At 51.7% G+C, this 18,862-nt stretch overlaps 6 protein-coding genes and 1 non-coding gene across 7 annotated transcripts; 4 read left to right on the top strand and 3 right to left on the bottom strand.

Moving 5' to 3' along the window:
• The first annotated feature begins 272 nt into the window (after positions 1 to 272).
• NCU00184 (hypothetical protein) lies at positions 273 to 1,852 on the top strand. Its single transcript, XM_951314.2, has 2 exons — positions 273 to 614; positions 673 to 1,852. The coding sequence occupies exons 1-2, from the start codon at positions 435 to 437 to the stop codon at positions 1,645 to 1,647; spliced, it is 1,155 nt and encodes a 384-aa protein (XP_956407.1). The 5' UTR covers positions 273 to 434; the 3' UTR covers positions 1,648 to 1,852.
• A 203-nt stretch (positions 1,853 to 2,055) lies between these two features.
• NCU00185 (hypothetical protein) lies at positions 2,056 to 3,618 on the bottom strand (the record flags this gene model as incomplete). Its single annotated transcript, XM_951315.1, has 5 exons — positions 2,056 to 2,442; positions 2,540 to 2,773; positions 2,883 to 2,989; positions 3,066 to 3,275; positions 3,408 to 3,618. 5 exons carry the CDS (start codon positions 3,616 to 3,618, stop codon positions 2,056 to 2,058), a joined length of 1,149 nt encoding a protein of 382 aa, XP_956408.1.
• Positions 3,619 to 4,020: 402 nt separating this feature from the next.
• Positions 4,021 to 5,607, bottom strand: NCU00186 (hypothetical protein). The gene is made up of 2 exons (XM_951316.2): positions 4,246 to 5,607; positions 4,021 to 4,192 (listed from the first exon to the last, which is right to left on the bottom strand). The coding sequence occupies exon 1, from the start codon at positions 5,328 to 5,330 to the stop codon at positions 4,260 to 4,262; it is 1,071 nt and encodes a 356-aa protein (XP_956409.2). The 5' UTR covers positions 5,331 to 5,607; the 3' UTR covers positions 4,021 to 4,192; positions 4,246 to 4,259.
• A 480-nt stretch (positions 5,608 to 6,087) lies between these two features.
• mig-11 (menadione-induced gene-11) lies at positions 6,088 to 7,516 on the top strand. Its single transcript, XM_951317.3, has 2 exons — positions 6,088 to 6,487; positions 6,585 to 7,516. Exons 1-2 carry the CDS (start codon positions 6,350 to 6,352, stop codon positions 7,392 to 7,394), a joined length of 948 nt encoding a protein of 315 aa, XP_956410.1. The 5' UTR covers positions 6,088 to 6,349; the 3' UTR covers positions 7,395 to 7,516.
• A 25-nt stretch (positions 7,517 to 7,541) lies between these two features.
• On the bottom strand, positions 7,542 to 12,934 carry apg-1 (autophagy protein-1). Its single transcript, XM_951318.2, has 3 exons — positions 11,252 to 12,934; positions 8,522 to 11,141; positions 7,542 to 8,459 (listed from the first exon to the last, which is right to left on the bottom strand). The coding sequence occupies exons 1-3, from the start codon at positions 11,381 to 11,383 to the stop codon at positions 8,305 to 8,307; spliced, it is 2,907 nt and encodes a 968-aa protein (XP_956411.2). The 5' UTR covers positions 11,384 to 12,934; the 3' UTR covers positions 7,542 to 8,304.
• A 1,538-nt stretch (positions 12,935 to 14,472) lies between these two features.
• On the top strand, positions 14,473 to 15,032 carry NCU00189 (hypothetical protein; the record flags this gene model as incomplete). Its single annotated transcript, XM_951319.1, has 2 exons — positions 14,473 to 14,731; positions 14,839 to 15,032. 2 exons carry the CDS (start codon positions 14,473 to 14,475, stop codon positions 15,030 to 15,032), a joined length of 453 nt encoding a protein of 150 aa, XP_956412.1.
• Positions 15,033 to 15,310: 278 nt separating this feature from the next.
• NCU14118 lies at positions 15,311 to 17,076 on the top strand. The gene is made up of 2 exons (XR_897874.1): positions 15,311 to 16,220; positions 16,284 to 17,076. It is a non-coding gene; the product is annotated as a ncrg151 (non-coding RNA).
• The last annotated feature ends 1,786 nt before the right edge of the window (positions 17,077 to 18,862 follow it).

The raw sequence follows: 18,862 nt of genomic DNA on the forward strand, positions 1-18,862 counted from the left end.
CTGACTGTGCTATGGGTTCAAGAGTGACATGTGGCATGATAGGATTATAAAGTCTGTCGATGATGCCCCAGCCATGTGATGTTCGTTGCCGTCTGGTTGCACAATTCATGTCGTGAAAGGGCCGGGACGAGGTCACATCACGGAAGTTGCTATCCAGAGGAAGGGGTTAGGGTTATGGGAGCTAGTCGGGCTTTTGGCTCTGCAGCTACACTACGGGTAGTGTTGCACTGGATGGGAGGCCCCTGTCGGCCCACACCAGCTCGCGCCTCACAGTGCGGCCGGGCTCCAAGTCCAACAGGACATTTGTCCATCAATGTCCCCCAACTTGTTGCGCTTGAAACATTGTCATCAACAACCTTGGGATCGCATTCAGAACAGCCCGCTGCGAGTATCGCAACACCAGTCAACATTTCCATATCATAACCACGCAGACAATGGTTCGATATATCCCCGGGTTAACAACCACGGGCGTTACACCGGTTGCGCGCCCAGCAGATCCTCTGACGGATCTAACCCGACTTCTCAACCGCCTTCAACAAACCATCCTGCGCGCTGATGCCGAGCGCGAAGCCAGGCTACGGGCAAGCGAGTATGAAAGAGAGAAGGCGAAAGCAGTATGAAGCCACCCGGGACGTACGCTCTATGCCCAACATGCTAACAGGACAACCGTAGAATATCAACTATGCCCGGTCACTCCTCACCAAGCTAGAGCAGGAGGCATTAGGGGTCAAAATCCATGTCCGGAAGAACGAGATCCAAACCGATTTGGTACGGAAGCGAGAAATTATCGAACAGCTTACGGAGCGCCTGAGTGACTTGGCCGAGATCGCCGCAGCAGAAGAGGCCAGCAGGCATGGAGGGGCGGGTGATAATGGCGAAGATACGTCCGACAGCGAAGATATTCTTGCCGACATAATAGCGACGCCAAGCGAGAGCCTCGATTCCAACAAATCACATGGTGCGCCTGTACTTGGGGAGGAGGAGGAAGAAGAGCACGGATGGGGCGATGACCAGGACCAGGTAGCAGAGGCAGCACCAAACGCAGAAGAAAAGGAGCAGCAGCCACAAGACCAGGAATTGAACGAGAAGCAAGGGACGGAGGGGCCGATGGAAGAGACAAGGACTCAACAGCCCGAACTCCTTTCGGAAAAGCAACCATTTCCTGAAACAACCACCACACAAATAATCCGCCCTCGCCGGCAGCCCAACAATGACAACAATGACACAGCCCACGAAAAGCCAACAGCACAAACAACATCCTCCTCCCTCCTCCCGCCCTCCACGACAGCAACTTCTTCATCACAGCCCGGAACGATCTCCGCCACCGCCGAAGCCATCCTCGACACCCAGCGGGCCGAGCAAGACGCTCTCTCCGAGTCCATCCTCAAACTTGCCACCGAGCTGAAGGCCTCCTCGCAGGCCTTTTCGTCGTATTTGGAGGAAGATAAAGAAACGCTGGAGAGGGCGGGTGAAGGCATGAACAAGACGGAGCAGGGCATGACCAGGGTCACGGGCAAGATGAGCACGTTGCAGAGGATGACGGAGGGAGAAGGGTGGTGGGGAAGGATGATGTTGTATGCGTATGTTTATGGGTTGATGGTGGTGCTGCTGTTGGTGGTTTTTGTGTTGCCCAAGTTGAGGTTTTGAGGGGGGTTGATGGGTGGTGTGAACTTTGGGGTGGGGGGTCACTGAAGCGCTGGAGAGAGAGGGGCAGGTTGTTGGTGATGTTGGGGAAATAATAATTCAACGCTATGATTAATGGACTAAACTTGGCAGGGTATAATACACCTGAACTGAAGTCGGGCTATTATCGCCCATGTCTCCCTTACTGTCCTTGTGCTGATAAGTATTGTTGTATGAAAGACCGTGCAAGCAAAAGCCGAGCTGCAACAACAAGCACCTCCCATAACACCCCTTGTAATTATCCGTCTGTGTTTTCTTATTCGTCGGTGCTTCGATTCTCGCTTCTCTGGATTGGATATGTCTCAAATCATGCTTCTCCTGCGCAAGACTTCCCTTCACATGCCTTCCCTTTTCTTGACGCGATGAATAGGGTTAGAAAACCTGTGTCTCCCTGTCCACCACTGGCATTATGGTGACTGTTGCGTTTTCTCCGGTGGAGTCTGCTTTTTGTGTGGGCAGCATATTTTCTGTTGTTTCCTCTGAAGTCTCCCGCCTGTCATGCTGGGGCGTATGAGGAGAATCAGTGTACTGAGCCTCTTCAAGATGCTGACTTTGGTCGTTCTGATGCGTTTGATCTTGACTTCCTTCCTGTGCAGAAGTGGTAGGTTCCTCTTCATGAGTAACTCCAGAGTTGAGTGTCATGGCAGGTTGATCACTCGGCACAGACTCCGAGCCGGTGTTGTCTTCTGCCTCGTGAGGCGCAGTTGGCTCCTTGGGAATGTATTCTTGTGGAACCCAGCCAACTGGTTTACCACCCGTCTATGACAAGAGCGAGGTTAGGTCAGTACCACTCTCCCTGCTGACCTTGCTAACACTCGGTATCGTTCGTAAGATGGTGGAAAAGATAAGCACTTACTGGTGGTTGATAGGAAAAGAACTTCGCTCCCAAACTTCCCACGCCCCTGACCAGTCTCTCGTCCCATGGATATCCGACTTTGATCTCAAAAAAGCGCTTGAAGGATTCGTATTCCCGCTGAAAATCACCCGGGGTTTCGGTAAGGCGGTGGAGCTTCGGCATGGTGTCCTTCTTGCTTTTGTAGTACCTGACGCCCACGTGGTATAGATGAGGGAGGGCGTTGGATTCGTACAGCTACTTGGTGTTAGTTGTCTTTTGAAGCTTGAAGGGACAAAGTTGGTTGTGTATGCGACGTTCGAGATGTTGGCAGACGGAAAAGGATTTCCCTAAAGAGAAAGCTCACCTTGACCACGTATCTCTCACCAGTGATGCCCATTTCCTCACCATCCCTTGCTAGAATAATGTTGTATTCAAAGAAGTCGGTCGGGTCGAAATAGACGCGGTAGAGGTCTGATTAAACAAATGATTTTGTTAGTCAACAGTGTTCTTCTAAGGCTTGTGGATATAAACCACAGGCCAGACTTACTCTGGTTCACTGCCCTATTCTCCTCCTCCACGCCCTTCGCAATCTTCTTCTCCAGCCTAGCCTTATTCTTCAAGGCCTTAAGCGTAGCCACATGCGAGAACTCGTCCTCGCACAGCCGTCTTGTTTCATGGATCGAATCCTCAAGCCAGTCCAAGGAGACGAGATAACATTTCTTGTCCTTTTTGTACGCGCGTGCCAGTGCTTCTTTGACTGTTTCGGATCGTATGTGTCAGTACCATGTTTTGATCTTACACTGCCATACCGAAAATATTTTCTCGTCACATATGTATGTCATCTTTCTCGCTATGGTATGGTAGCACGGGAATCGCCAGGAAAACTCACCTCTAGGACCCTTCTTGTCAAATTCTTCCTTTGTGCAGACAAGATGGGTCACGTCTTCACTCATCCGCCAGCTGAACGTGCCGGCTCGGAGATTCACCCATCTGGAGATGTTCGTGTCCGTCCATTGGCCGTGGAAGGTGCCGGAGAGGGCTACGTTGAGCCCTTTGAAGATCGGCCTGGGTCGTCCGGTGCCGGCTTTGCCTCTGGGCATTTTAGTGAAGCGGGCCAAGGGTTGATATACCACGAATTCTTGAGCTTTGTGAGAGCAAAGATGTTGAAAAATGTAATGGTGACAATGATAGGGATGCTGGCAGTAATAATGAGGCGTGGTGTCAAGGTGAGCCAGTAAGGATTTGATGCCTGGTGATAGTTTGAGTACTGAGATCCAGGGTACCGTTCAGTTTGATCAAGATGAATCCGCAACGGTAAAAGAAGGACCCTGAAGATTGAACTGAGGAAAATGGAAGCTTTATGGTAGAAAGGTGGAGAGAAGGAGAGTTCTCTGAGTTTCCGAGAGTCTTATACGTGATATTTTGAGAGACAAGAAGAAGTGTACAACGGGATCCAGCAATGTTCAGATGAAAACAACCTCGGAAGGGTATTCGCAGAGTTCAGACGACAAAAGTGTGAGCGACGAGATCTCTGTATACCCAATGGAGTGACATAGTTGAGAGAGAAGTCTACGGAAGGGCGATGTCCGAAAATGACAGACATACGGATCTTACCTCCTAGGACCATGTCAGGGTATTTGCGTACTGGAACGCAGGAGTTCTTCCTGTAAATCGCTTTCCAGCGTTCAGTTAGGGTGGAATTACTGCAACGTAGTGATGATACTCACCGATAAATGTGCCCTTAATGTGATATCGCCATCACCCCAACACTCCCAACAAACCTATCCGCATCAAAGGGCTCTAAAGGCGGAAATGTCCCAGTAAACCCAGCTCCGATACCATCCACCAACGCCTGAATATCCTCAATCTCTAGATCCACCTTTGGATCCCCCAGCTTCCTCAAAACTTCAACATCCTCCTCCACGATCCTCCTCTCCTCTACCGACAGCTTCCTAGCCCTCTCAATCTCCAACGCCTTCAACGCTCCCCCAGCAGGCTCCCTCACCCACCTCCTCGTCCTCTCCCCTTTTCTTTCTCCTTCTACTCTTTCCCCATCCCCTTCCACTCTAACCCTCTCATTCCAAAACGCCACCTCCTCCCCCCTCCTGACGACCACTACCCCATCCACAGCGCCACTCTCATCCACGAACCTCGCCGCCTCCATCAACCCCTGATAACTCTCATCATGCACCCTCTTCGGCGTCAGTCTCACAGGTAGTCCCCTCGACCCAGCCTCCGGTAGCCTTTTCCAATACCGGACCAAACATCCCAACCTGCTCACCCCCTCGGGCACCGCCAAGATGGCCACTTTCACTGTATACCCGGCCTTTGCAAAAATCTCAACAAGCTTGCAAAAGTCATCTGGATGCCTGCATGCAGATTCCACCAAGACATCGATGCCGGCCTCAGCGGCGTGCTGGCATGCCATCTGCAGCCAGAGGCGGGCGTCCAGTCCTGCCAAGACAGAGGCTTGGGCCGGGGGGAACTGGGCGAGGCAAGAGGCGTAGTGAGGGTGGTAGGTCTTGTAGGTGTCGGCTATGAAGTGGGCCGGGGAACGGTGGGAGGGGTGGCAGGCGGTCATGGCGCGGCGGAGGAGGGGCGCTAGGCGGGTCTTGCCTGCGCCGGTTTGGCCGACTATTAGGATGGCGAGGGGCCGGCGACGGGTGGTGGTGGTGTCTTTGGTTGTATATGTGGTTGGGGAAGGGGGGTTGTTGGATAGATAGGGTTGCAGTTCGGTGGGGAGAATTTGGCTGGTGAAGATTTCGAGGCGGGCGGAGGGAGTAAGGGTCCAGGAGGCGGGGAAGGTTGCCATGGTTGTTGTTTGGGTATAAGTCAAGTATGAGGGGGGTTGATATGGGGATAGGAGTGTTAGAGGAACTGATGATATGGGGGAAGTATATATTGCAATGGAATATTTGAGTCCTCGAAGTCGTTCACGATGTGTCAATCAATTGCAACGACACGGCTCAAGAGTGTTAGCATGTAGATAACAGATCAATATGAGAGTCGAAGTTCACGGACGAGACCGAAAGATCGGACGACGTTCGTCTCTACACCACGACATTGCCGCAATGGAACGTTGAGGCTCAACTTTTGGCAACTGAGGAATGAGGAGTACTTAAGCAGCCCAACGGAGGAATGTCTCACTTTCGGCAACTCTTTCCGACCTTAGGTACCTTATGTCCTCCCCCACGACAAGACGGGCGTGGGGGGGTGAAAGATGGTCGTCATTCGGAAAACAGAGGGTCGCAAAATTGTTGATGTTCTGCAAAAGGAAGTTTCCTGATCGCCATGATGCCTTTTCCTGACATCGAAGTTTACCTACTTAAGAATCTTGGCAGCGAGACCCCTGTGAATCGGAAACCGAGAAAAATAGGCACCTCGATCAACACAAAAGCCATTCATCTTTTCAACCTTCGCCCCGCTCTCCCCACGATCCAAATCCACTCTCCACCATCCACGCTACGTCGGCCGCCCTTGGCGCTTTCAATCGGCACGAACTTGCACTAACACTAAAAAAAATTGGAGATCCCGCCTCCTCCCGGAAGGCCACCAACTCCGAAAGCGGAGCGAAGATCAATGGATCATGATGTCAAACAACCGACGATTCAGAACTCTCGCGCCTTCGCCATTAACTTGAAAAGAAACACGCACCGCCATTCCGGAGAGCGGTCGGTGAAAGCTCGCTGGATTAGTAAACATTGATAATTGTACTTATACAAATCGGTTATCTTCTTGATCTGAATAAAATACTTCTTGTTGTCCCTGTCTTGTTGATATCGATCCATTGACATAATCAAATCACCTCGTTCAATTATCACAACCGACAAAATGGCAGTAATCAACCAAGCAGCAGCCAAGCTCCGCGCCCAACTCTTCGAGTCGGATGATCTCATCGTCTGTCCCGGCGTTCAAGATGGTCTCTCCGCGCGGGTTTGTCTTCAGCAGGGTTTCAAGAATCTGTACATGGTAAGTTCGACAAGTTTCGCATCGCATGCAATTAGCACCAACTTGCATCTGATTCCCCCTAAACCCGTGACTAACAGAACAACCCCTTAACTTTCAGACCGGCGCCGGAACCGCCATCTCCCTCCTAGGCATGCCCGACCTTGGCCTTACCACCGCCGACGACATGGTCCGCCAAGCGTCCATGCTCTCCTCCCTCGACCGCTCCGTTCCCCTAATTGCCGACATCGACACCGGCTTCGGCGGGCCCGTCATGGTTGCCCGGACCGTCGAGCGCTACATCTTGGGTGGTGTAGCCGGCCTCCACCTCGAAGACCAAGTAACCACCAAGCGGTGCGGCCACCTGGGAGGCAAAGAGATGGTGGACGTAGCGACCTTTGTCGCGCGCATCCGTGCGGCCCGCGAAGCGAGGGAGAGACTGGGAAGTGATTTGGTGATCATCGCCCGCACCGACGCGCTTCAGTCCATGGGGTTTGATGAAGCCCTAACTCGCCTCAAGGCCGCCGTGGAAGCCGGCGCGGACGCCGTGTTCTTGGAAGGCGTCAAGGATCGGGAACAGATGGCCAAGTTCACAAAGGAAATGGCCCCAACCCCGTGCTTGATCAATCTCGTTCCTGGAGGACTGACGCCCTTGGTGAACGCCAAAGAAGCGAAGGAGTTGGGGTACAGAATCGCCATCTGGCCGTGCTTTGCCATGACGCATGCGTACGTGGCTTACCAAAAGGCAGCGAAGGAGTTGCTGGAGACGGGGGCGGTGACGGCTGGCTTTACCGAAAAGCAAAAGGGCGCAGGGGAGAATGTGGAGCAGGTTCCCGGTGGGATTAGAGAGCTTTTTGAGCTTTGCGGGTTGAGTGAGTGCGTCGAGTTCGATAACAAGATGGGCGGACAGACGTTTTCGAAGGGCGTTTAAGTTGAGGTTAGTTTACACGCTGGCGAGATGAGGTATGGAGAAAAGAGCGACTTCAAAATAGTTTAATGATATACCCAAAGTCCTGTGCCAACAATAATACAGTCATAAGATCATGAACTAGGCAACGAATGTGAACGGGCATGTTTTCCGTGGCTAGCCACCGACGAAATGACAATATACAACATGGGCAGGCTGAAAGACCATGATCTGATCAACATGTGGGAACAGGGAGGCGTGGAGATATAAATTGTATGTTTATTGTCCCATCCAAATGATAGGCACTGAGCATGATATGTGCCAGTAACCACGAACTGCATGAACTTGCTAGTAACAACCGAAACCTGACATCAAAGGATCCTAGAAGAGAAAAGAAAAAAGATATTAGAACACACTGAAAGTAAAACAAAAGTCAAAGGAAGCCGCTAACATAACACTCCGAAAAATACTGTCTTGACAACAATCTGGTAGTAGAAATCCCCCCCAAAAATGTATTCCTTCCTCAAACGCCTCTGTTATTGTAAACCGTCCGAAGGTAATTTCAAGTTCTTCCACTGAAGCTCTGCCAAGCGCCCAAGCTTGGTATTGTCTTCGACAATGGAGAGATACGCCCGAGCCTCTGGCGCCAGCGCAATGTGTACTGTCAAACCAGACCATCTCCTGAGAGCTAGTACATGGTGGACGACAAGGAAAAGATGAACAAATAAGCGCAAACCCTAACTCCTGGTATGATATGTAGCACGATAACAAGAAAACAAGTAGATGAAAATAACAAAGATGAGAGTGAAGTGGAGAGAGGCCAAAAAGGCGCGATCCAAGTATACTAGCAGCCGTGGGGCATATGAGCTTTGTAATGCTGATATCTTCGGTTTTGGATCTGTGTCGTTCATTCGTAAGGTAACGCATAGTTTTGCTAAGCAGGGACGCTCCGGGATGTCATTTCTCCACTGCGCCGACGCATGAGATTCTGTTGCTTTTGCTCTTCTTGTTGCTGTGCTTTCGAAGCTGATTCAATCAGACGTAACTTCTTCCTAAGGACCGTAAGTCGGTTGTTGACCATATTGATCACTATGATGATCCATGTTAGTAAAGGCTAGCTTTGTTTTGTACGAGCACGGAAGTTGGCTCACCATTTTGGACGACTTGCTTGTCCTCGTTATTCATCTCGTCTGATAACTCGTTGGCGCCAGTCTTCTCCTCCTTCGATGCGCCAGAAACCTTTCGTTTTGGAAGGTGGTCGTCATCCTGATCCAGAACAGCTTCCAACATACGAATCGCTGTGATGTAAGAAATCTCACATCCAGGGAGATCCTCGTTGGCGATCTCATTGATGGCAGCAGCACGACTCATCTCGATGGCGCGATCGTACATCAGCCTCTCTGCACTGATACCCTCGCTCAAGAACACGCCGACAGTGCTGAGACTGTTCAAAGCGGTCGAGTCGTTCGCATGGTTGTTTGGGTGACTGGGATGATCTTCAGGTAGTCGCTTTTGTGCCTCAGCCAGCTTGAGTCGAACAATCTCGGCTTTCTCCAAGACTTCATTGAAGCGTGAACGGATCCATTGGACAGCGCCGTTGATCCTGAGAGCCAGGGCCTCCGAGTTTGCTGAATCCCGTGCTGCCGAAGTGATACTATTGGTCGACTCAACCTTGTTCTTCCGTGACCACCAGAGACTGGCGATATCCATCGACTTGGCCAGAAGGGTGAGCGCCTTGACATACAGAACCAGCGCCTCTTCGGATAACGAGACGATAGCTTCGGCTGTAAGCCCATCCTCCTCCGCCGATTTTTCAATGGGCGCACCACCAAGACCATGGTCCATCGAGGGAGCGAGCGGGACAAGCTGCTTGTACTTGACTTCGGCAAATCCGTACACGACATCGCTCCGTGTTGCGTGATCCTCTATGCACTGGGCCACACGGGAGTCTTCGTCCACGGGGGTGCCTTGCTTCCCATCTGAAATCAAGCCGGTGGGGGTATTAGGGGCTGGATACGTCGGGAATGGGTTGTACATCGGAACAGGAGATGGACCTTTGCTTAGTAGGTGAGGGGCGTATTTGAATCCGAATAACCGCAAGCTTGCATCCTGAATAGCCTTGGATATCACTGAAGTCGCCTTGCTGGGACTCGTGCCAAGTGCCTTGTCGTAGGACCCTTGACGGCTATGACCCTGGGCCAACTGAAGTGCTCTAGAAGGTGGGCTCGGAACTGCGCCACTCGTCGAGGTGGGTGAGCCTTGTTGAGTTGCGCGTCTAACAATTTGCGCTGACTTTGGGGACTGGGGCTGTTGCGGATACATTGATATTTGGTCCGCAAGTGCGTTCACTTCGAGATGCTTCTTGTCCACCAACACATAATCGCGTTCAAACGCAATGTCCTGGGCTGCCCTCTCCTCCTCTGTCATGGGTTTGGTGCCCATACCTCTGGGTTTTGTCCTTGTGACATCATTTGGAGGAGGGTTTGCTTCTCGGACAGGAGCCCTGAGCGAGGCATTTGATGAGCGATGTCGTCGGTCTACATACGAAGATGGACGGGTTGGAGCAGACGTTGACGGTTGAACTTGCGGGCGCTTAATCCCTAGCCCATCAGCAGCTTCCTTTCGAGGAGAATAGCTGAGGCGATCTTCTCTCGGTGGTATCTGGAAGTAGTTTGGTTTACTGATCTCGACGGGTTCGTTAGGGGTCGCTAAAGGCGACGATCGGCGAGGTTTTGGTGAAGAGGGACCAGCTGTCTGAGGAGCACCCTCGCGGTCTGCCAGGTCCTTTCTGAGAGATTGCTTTCGCGAGGGTACGAGCGAGTCTTCCGCCCGACTAACAGGCCTTTCCTCCTTCAAGGACCGGCGACGTGGTGGCTTGGGAATGTCGTCTTCCACAAGTCCTGGAATAGGTTCTGTGACAACAGGATGGTTAAATAGATCTTCAAAGCTTATTCTCTCCACCGGGTTCTTCTTCAAGAGAGCGCGGATGAGGCCTTTCATCTCTTGGCTAACCACACTCTCCCTTGTGAACTTGATCACATCGCCCGATGATTCGATTTTCCTCAAAAGTTCCACATGATTGCTGGCTTTGAAAGGCGGCCTTCCGGTTACCATTTCGTACAATACCGTGCCCACAGACCACAAATCGGCCTTCGCATCGTACTTCTCATATCGCAAAATTTCTGGGGCCATGTAAAGAGGAGAGCCGCACAGTGTCTCGGCGAGGGATGTCGACGGCAGCACACGGGCGAAACCAAAATCGGCAAGCTTCAGCATCGGGGCCGAGGCTAGGCCGGCAGCAGGCGTAAAGGAGTCATAGCTGCCACTCATGATGTGTTTTGCCGTCTTGTTGTTCGCCATCATATGAGGAGAGGGAAGCAGAAGAAGATTCTGGGGCTTGACGTCTCGATGAACGAAATCCCCAGCGCGCAAAAACTGTAATGCGCTCGCCAACTGTTTCAGAAAGTGGCGAGTCACTACCTCATTCAAGCCGGCGTTCGGATAGACGGGGTACTTTCGCGCAAGGTCGTGCGTATAGGGGTTTGTTATGAGCTTGTCTCGCTTCTTGATGAACAGCGACAAGTCACCGAGTTCGCAATACTCCATGATCAGATTGATATGGGTAGAGGATTCAACGCAGTCATGGAGCGCGACAATATGAGGGTGTCGGAGGGTCTTGAGAATTTGGATCTCCCCGTACAGGTTTTCCTTCAGCTTCTTATTTAGGCGGGCGAGCTCAACGGATTTGACAGCAACCAATGCGCCAGTGACCTGTAGGCACGATATGTCAACAAGCAGCCCAGATCACGGTACGGATGTGAGGTCAAGGCCGAATGGGATGCTGAAAGATCGATCAGGGTGAGGCTGCAGAGTACACTAACCTTATGTCGACCTAGATAAACCTTTGCAAAGCTTCCTTTTCCTATCTCTTGGTCAATGACAAAGGATCCAATGGCATCGTAGTTCTGCTTCGTCCTCCTCGAAGACGAGGAAGCAGACGTTCGGTCCGACATGGCTTCCTGGTGTATGTGTTGATGACGGGAAGTCAGTGTAAAGGTAGGTAGCCCAAGGGACTAAACTATTCGGAAGACGTCAACCTCAAGTCTGGCAGGCATGTATACGCCAAATAGTATGGTGCTATCGATCCGGGGTTGAGGTGGTGAGGATGATGAAGAGGAGCTCTAGGCAGAAGCAGAGAAGTTTGTATGAATAAGGCCGATTGCGTTCGGTTATGCAATGATGCAGGTGGAGATGATAGGTCGAGGATGTGTCGAAGCCAAAGATGAAACGGCAAATGCGTGGTCGAGGGAAGAGGTTCGAGTACGAAGTACCTTGATGGTTCTTCGAATCTGTCATGCGCCAGGCTTGGATGGGGATGGCAGATGGACAGCCAGGCGACGATGAGACTGGGTGGAGCCAAGAGAGAGTATACGGTGGTATGGGATGGAAGAGGAGGTGCGAAGGGGGGTCGAGCTCAGTACAATCGTTTCAAAGTCTGGAGGAGTCGGAGAGGACGGGATGCCTAGGTGAGCCCGAACGGGTGGCTGATGGAACCGTCGATGCGAAAAAGAGCGGAAGAACGGCAGAACGAACAGGCAGTCGAGCAGCTGAGGTTGATGGAGGAAACGACGGACGGATGAAGGCTCAGGACACAGTAGAATAGGGTCCAAGCTCCGACACCGACACTGTTGTACCTGGACGTCTGCTATCAGTACGGAAGCGTGGTTGTTGACAGCTGCTCTTCCTCCACCGCGGCAGACTGACGTCCTACGTCAAGTCAATGACTCAGACCCGATCGGCCGCAGGCTGGCCTCGTCCGTATCAATCGGTTCGACAACAGCGAGGGTTGCGGCTGGGTTATATCTAGTTGTGCGATTGATCTGTATAGGATGGCGGATTTGTACTAGGTAGCGTCTATGAGAAACGGGTCGAGAGAGCAATAGGATGACGCGATGGTCGGCGGACCGGCATACGGCAGTTCATGCGGAAGCGGCGAAAGTTGGTATGGTGTCGGGTGTATGGATGTGGTATATGGCGATAGATGTCAAAGACGCGATGGATCCCGCCGATGGCGATCGGAACCTGAGGGTGCGAGACCGGAGACAGCGGAGAGGGAGACCGAAGCTGTGACCTTGACTCGGAGGATGGAGAGATGAACGGGCGATATGGGATGGGGGGAGAGAGACGCAAAGGTAGTTCGGTAGAGCCGGCCGAGGGAGGCAATTCTGAAGGGCCCAAGGGCGGTGCTGGTAGGAGATGTTGCGGATGATGAGTGGATGGGGACCTGACGCAACGGGGGGGAATGGGTGTGGTCCTGTCGTGGGAGTGTCTGGGTGGTCGGTTGGCCGTGGTCGACGGTCGCGGTGATGGGTGATGCGGATCGAGGGACGCCGCAGGAAGGAGTGGGTGGACTGCTGGATGGACAGCGATAAGTGATAGCGCACCAGTACCTCTAAGTGAGGTACCGTATCGGGTACCCAGGCGGTACCGACGTAACAGACACAAGACTGGGGGCGGGCGAGCTGTACAATCGTCAACCTAGGTAGGTACCCAGGGTATTTGTGCCCGGAGCGGAGCACGGGAAAGAGCCGTTGCCCGCAGTTCTTTGGTTTATTAGGTTGGTAGACTATAAACTTTGATATGCGTGATTCCCAAAGGGGGGAAGACAAAGACGTTATCTTCAGTCTCTTCTTGAGAGGAAGTTGAGATTAATGGCAGTGAGTGAATGACGAGAGGAGACGGCAAAAGAGGGACGGGAACCTCGATGGGCAGGGCAGCATCAGCCAGATCCAGGTGGCAGCAGAGGGGGGCAGCGTCCCAAGCGACTTGCGAGTGACTACACCTGGAGCTCGTGATGATGTGCAAGGGGACTGGTCCGTGCAGGTGCATTGGAGTCATGATGCCTCGACATGGTCTGCACCAGTCAATGTAGCTCGTGGGTACCCTGCGGTAGCATTCGAGGCCGTCTGCCCAGCTCTTCCGCCTTTCCAGAAGGGGTCAGGTGGGCCCGGGGTACGCAGACGGTACGAGGGCCCTGTTACGCTGCGAGTGGAGTTGCACGTTGCCGGCCCGCCATTGGCCCCAACTCCCGACGCTACCTAAAACGGCCTGTCCTTCTGTGGTGATAAGGCACTTGCAGCTTGATAACATCACCGCTTGGAGTGACACTGGACCTCGCTGCGAACCTGGAAGCCTTGAGGCGGGTTTGCTTCTCCACGGATAGGCAGCCTGGAAATCTTGAAAATGATTGGAACCTGTTGTCCGAACACGTTGGAAGGAAGCAGTCGTAATTAGGTTATAAAGCTGGGTGGGTTCTTCGTTGTCGGTTATGGGATCTCTTAACGGTCAGTCTCCATGTCGAAACGCGTCATGTTGTTGTTCCTGTCATTTACCGCTTGTCTTGCGTCTTTGCGGGCACCGAACCGAGCACGAGGCAAAATCACGTAGCGTACTGGCACAAAGTCGCAATTGATGGACATGTTCAGTCCCGAGCATCAACCCGTCGCTAATATCGACCTGTCTCCATTTCAAACTGAATACGTACAAGGTAATAGCCCGGCTGCCCGGTAGTAGTGTTCCCAAAGAGTCATCAGCAAGGACCCTCGATTCAAGACTTCGGTTGCTTCTAGACGAGACGGGGCTTGGAATTACTCATTTACTCATTGTTCCAAACAATGACAATATCACCAAAGTCTAATCATCTTTGACGACACAGGCACTCCAAAAGCAATCAACCACACATCCATCCATGGCCACTGTGCGCGTTGTATACACTACTAAGAGTAATAATGACTAGCCAACCGGAACCCAGAATCTCAGGCAGCAGTCCCGCCTGGTTGATCCACAGGCTGCATCAGAATGCGGGCGTGAGCGACTTGCATGAAGCGATCCCAGCCATTGACCTTCTCCCCTCGCAGCCATGGAACATCACCTCTCGAGGTCAAGACAGACTAGCAAAGCTAATTCACGCCAGTCGAGACAATCAATATTCGGCTTCTCTTATCGCTCCTTTTTCAAAAGAGTCAAGACAGTGTTCATTCATTACAGGCTTATCAATCAGCGCCTCTTCAGTCCGATTATTTCCACAAGAGTCTGTCACAAGATGTGGCGAGTCTCCCTCCAGGTTGCACAAAAAGCAAAGCACCCAAGCAGCAACCCAATGAATAAGCTTTGGGGCTCATGGTACTCTCAAACCAGGATTCCGCGGGCGATAACAATCACGCTGGCTTGGTACTTAGCAGAGCACGCTCTTACCCAAAATAGCTGTGCGCTTTTCTGTTGGCGCACCAGGCTGATCTTGCTCATTCTCGGCGGTCCGGATCGCCAGTTCCAACCAAACATCAAACTGCCAACTCTGCGCAGTAGGTACCTAGGCATCCGCAGCGAGGTTCGCGAGGCACTGGGGAGTTTTCACTCCTCTTGCCTGGTCGTAGCGATCGAGATTTATCACACAAACTCCTCCTTGCAGCACACAATTTCTCCACGGCGTCGGCGGCCGTGTTGCTTGTGCCTGTTGGCTTGGCTGGACACAACGGGGCACACATCCTACACCAACGACACAAGCGCAGGAAGAACCCCGGCCGCCTGTATGTAGGTGGACGTACTCGACGCCTGTGGGGTGCGAGTGAGGCTGTCGTGATGCTGGCCAATCTCCAAGCTTGACATGGAGCTCGGTCTGATTGCTTTCTCTCTTTGCAGTGAGACGTGAAGACGTTCACCCACCACCTCCATTATGCAAGGTAACGCATCCAGCACCCCTTATCTGCGGATTCGATAGCGCCGACCAATCAACATGGACGGTGCAAACGAAAGAGTTGAAACAGGATAGAGACTGGCTGGCCATTGATCTTTTTCGATATCACTTGTGGTTGCGATTTTCTCTCTGACCAAACCTAAGAAAGCCCAACACGTCGTCGACACCTCGACTAACGGGCGAGCGTCCCGTGTGTTGCGTCTACGGCGCTACGCTACGCTACACAGGAGGTTCACGGGCACGTCGGTTATACCTTAGTATTCTTGATAAGAAACATTACCCCGGACTCGACTTGTCACGAGTTTGAGAGATTGACGGACCCTAGATAAATTGGCATGGAGAACGAAAGAGTGCTAAACACAATGGCGTCCCAACAAGCACAAACTCCGAGCGAGACGACATTAAGAAGCGGATTTCCCCAGATCTCCCTCCCCACGCGCTAAACCCTGTATGTTTGATGTTATTGGCAACCAAACAGACACTCCAAATACACTACTTTCCCGGCCGCCCTTATTGAACACCTATGATTAGCAAGGTTTTTCTTGGCCCATAACATGCGCGGCCTCTATTACTTGGACTTTTTCTTCTCTTTCGTTCTTTTCGATATCATCACTTTTAATGCGAACGCGCGGTTCCTGTTCTGCCTTGCGATAAGCGTCTGCATGTACGTTTCTGGCCCACTCGGTTCGAACCCAACTGCACGCCATCTAGCGCAACAATACCTCTCGCAACTTTCGTTTTGTTCGGACCTTTTGATACTGATTCGGGTTGGAAGCATTGGGTTACTTGGAGAAATGACGAAATGGACGAATAGGACAACGGTTAATGAGGGGATGAGGGGAAGGAAAGGGGAAACTTTGGGTTCTGGAGCGTAGAGGTTGGGACCCTACATGGAGTTGCTTGGTGTATGTAACCACCCACTCTGTTTGGCTGCAGACAACCCGACCCGCCTCGTCCTCATGTGCACTCCTCCACAGTTTTGCGTTGTGTAGCAGCCAGCCAGCAAGCAGCCGGCCATCTTTGTTGTGACGAACGGGAAAGGCAGATTCACTGTTTCCTTCCCGTTGTCCCCTTTTTGGGTTCGTTGGATGCTTGTTGTGAGTTACATCACCGTCATCATCGTCAACAAAAACCAACCACTAAGAGACGTTCAAACACAGGCGTGCGGAACGGAGCCCTTATCGCCTTTTCCAATTACCTTTCTTCAACCACACGAGTTCATTAATCTTAGTCGTTTCTACTCTCTTTGTACGGTAGATGGCCAATGTCAGTTCAAACATAAAAACCCCCGGAATCTCGCAACAACAGCCCGATTCGTGAACCCTGAAATTGGCTGTCCCACGAGAATTTGTGCTCCAAGACACCCTTAGACTTGTTACGGCACCGACCATGCCCCGGGCCCATGACTCTTCTCGGATGCGGATGGGAGTTCTAGAAAAGCCGCTACCCGCGACGCCGCCGGCCGCCCACCCACCCACCCTTCATTCAGCCCAGCCACTTTTACCACTCACTGGAAAGTTAGAAAGCGGTGAGGGAACTCTACAACCACACGTCAAACGGCCGTGTGGGACGGGAAGCAAGGTGAGAGATCCCAACTTCAAGGCGTGTGGTGAGGTGAGTGAGTGGGTGCCGAACAGGTTCACTTGTACTGTCATGCATCGTCGGGCACCTCTGTAGGTACATATGGTGGTGCATGATGTTACTGTACGATTTATGCTTATCGGGTGATGTACATACAATCCAGTACTGGTTTGTTTGTTCCTTAGTTCAGTTCTTCGGTTTAACAGGGGAGATCTAGAGCTCTTACTATTGGCCTGCAAAGAGAGAAACTGGCCGTTGTTTGAAGCGTCATGGATAATACATAGATAACCAGGGTGGAAAACGCGCCAGAAGCCTTCTTATCCTGCTCTCCGTCTTCACCCATAGGTACCTAGCCTTCAAAGTCTGAAAACGATAGGAGACAGCAGTCCCCTACGGCACGGTCCGCTCGAAACTCGAGTGCTTTTCCGTTTCAGTATTCCGAGTGTGGAAATAGGCATTTTGTTGTACCAAACCGACAAACAAACCAGGTCTGGACTGCATGCAATTCATTCATTTCACGGTCTCGTCCTTGGCTTCGGGAGTCCGAAGATCGGTTTGCCGATCCACATGCTATGAGATCTCGGGAATGAATGACGCGAGTGATGGCGCAAGAGGCAGTACTTACTCTGTACTTGTCGCGTCGGTAAGCCGGATGAGGCGGTCTTGAGGTACGGTCCATTGTACATCTACACTAACATGACTACATACTACACTCAAGCGGTGCAACTGAGATCACGATGTGCCAGGGACACTGCGACGATGTAAGTACCTCTATGAGCTTACTATGCTCAAGGGCTTCAGGGTCCTGTCAAGGCGTCATCTACATTTGCAGGGACGAACGAGAATTTCAGTGCTCGCTCTTTCCCACTTGCTCGCCGTCGCTTTTTCTTGTATGCCTTCCGGACATGAATGAGTCTGGGGAAGGAGCGACGTGAGGACTCTATCATCAAGGATGAGCCAGTCTTGCAGTGCTCCAATAGGGGGGGGGGGGGCTTGCCTGTGCTAAGCAAGGTGAATAAGACATGGCCAATTTTAGAATGGGTCGGTCACACTCGGGCCTGGCAAAAACCACACAACCATTGGGCCATCGCCGTTCCATGTCTGGTTTTGTTGCAAGACACTCCGCAGTCGGAGGGCTTGTTCCCGTGGTAACATCAAATCATTTGTTTCGAGGTTTTCTATATCACTTTACGAGTGGATCTCATCCATATCAAAAAAAAAAAAAAACGTACATTGCGTTTTGGAACCTATGGTAGAAGTTCAGACAGACGCACACCCGTAGTCAGCTAACAAAGAAGCCGCGCACAGGTACAACTGAACAAAGTAAATTTCCAATCGGCATTTTTCTCCCAAACGAACAAGGGCAATCAAGAAGGACCCGGCAGCACAACAGACAAGGGTCATGCTCCACGGACACTCGACAAAGACGAGCCGCTTTGAACAGACAGAATGGAAGGAACTTTTGCGAGATAGCTCCAAGACGTTGAGCCTTATGGTCAATATGGTATCGAAGACGATCATGCTGGATGGTGAACATCAGCATATAAAGACACAGGTATCTCGGCTTTTGCTTGGCTTCGTTGTGAGGCACCACCTGATTGCCATCCGATGCCCCTTGGTGTTGTGGTTCGAGATCAAGTCTGATATCAAGTTTTTTGTAGAGAATACCGTATAGAAAAAAAAGAAGGAGCGATGGAGAGCAAGTGAATCACGAAGGAAGCAGTCGAACTGCTCGGTCGCCCCTACCTTACCTGGAATACCCGATTTGGGTTCTAGGCTCAACTGTCTTCCATGTATCTTGCCATCGAAATGCAGAAAAACAACGGAACCAGTTCATGCGCAGCTTTAATTCAGTTTGGTTGGACAGAGTTGTCCTCCATCATATCTCTGGTCGTCCCGAAGACCATCAAGCAACCATCCTTCACCCGTCCGAGTTGACTGAAGCTCGACGATTCCAACTCCTGGAGACGACAATGTCCCCGGCGGACCTGTGACCGAACGGATGAACCCATAGTAAGAGGGAGGAGACAATATCAAGGTCGATCAAAAGTCTGGCCTCACCTTAGAATTGTTCTCTGCCTTTATATATTGCTTGACCCTCGACTTCGCCATGTTTATATTTAGAGTATGGTTTCTCTACAAGGCGTCACGCGGTGAT

Source organism: Neurospora crassa, linkage group III (assembly GCF_000182925.2).
Source record: "Neurospora crassa OR74A linkage group III, whole genome shotgun sequence".
NCBI classification, from domain to species: Eukaryota; Fungi; Ascomycota; class Sordariomycetes; order Sordariales; family Sordariaceae; genus Neurospora; species Neurospora crassa.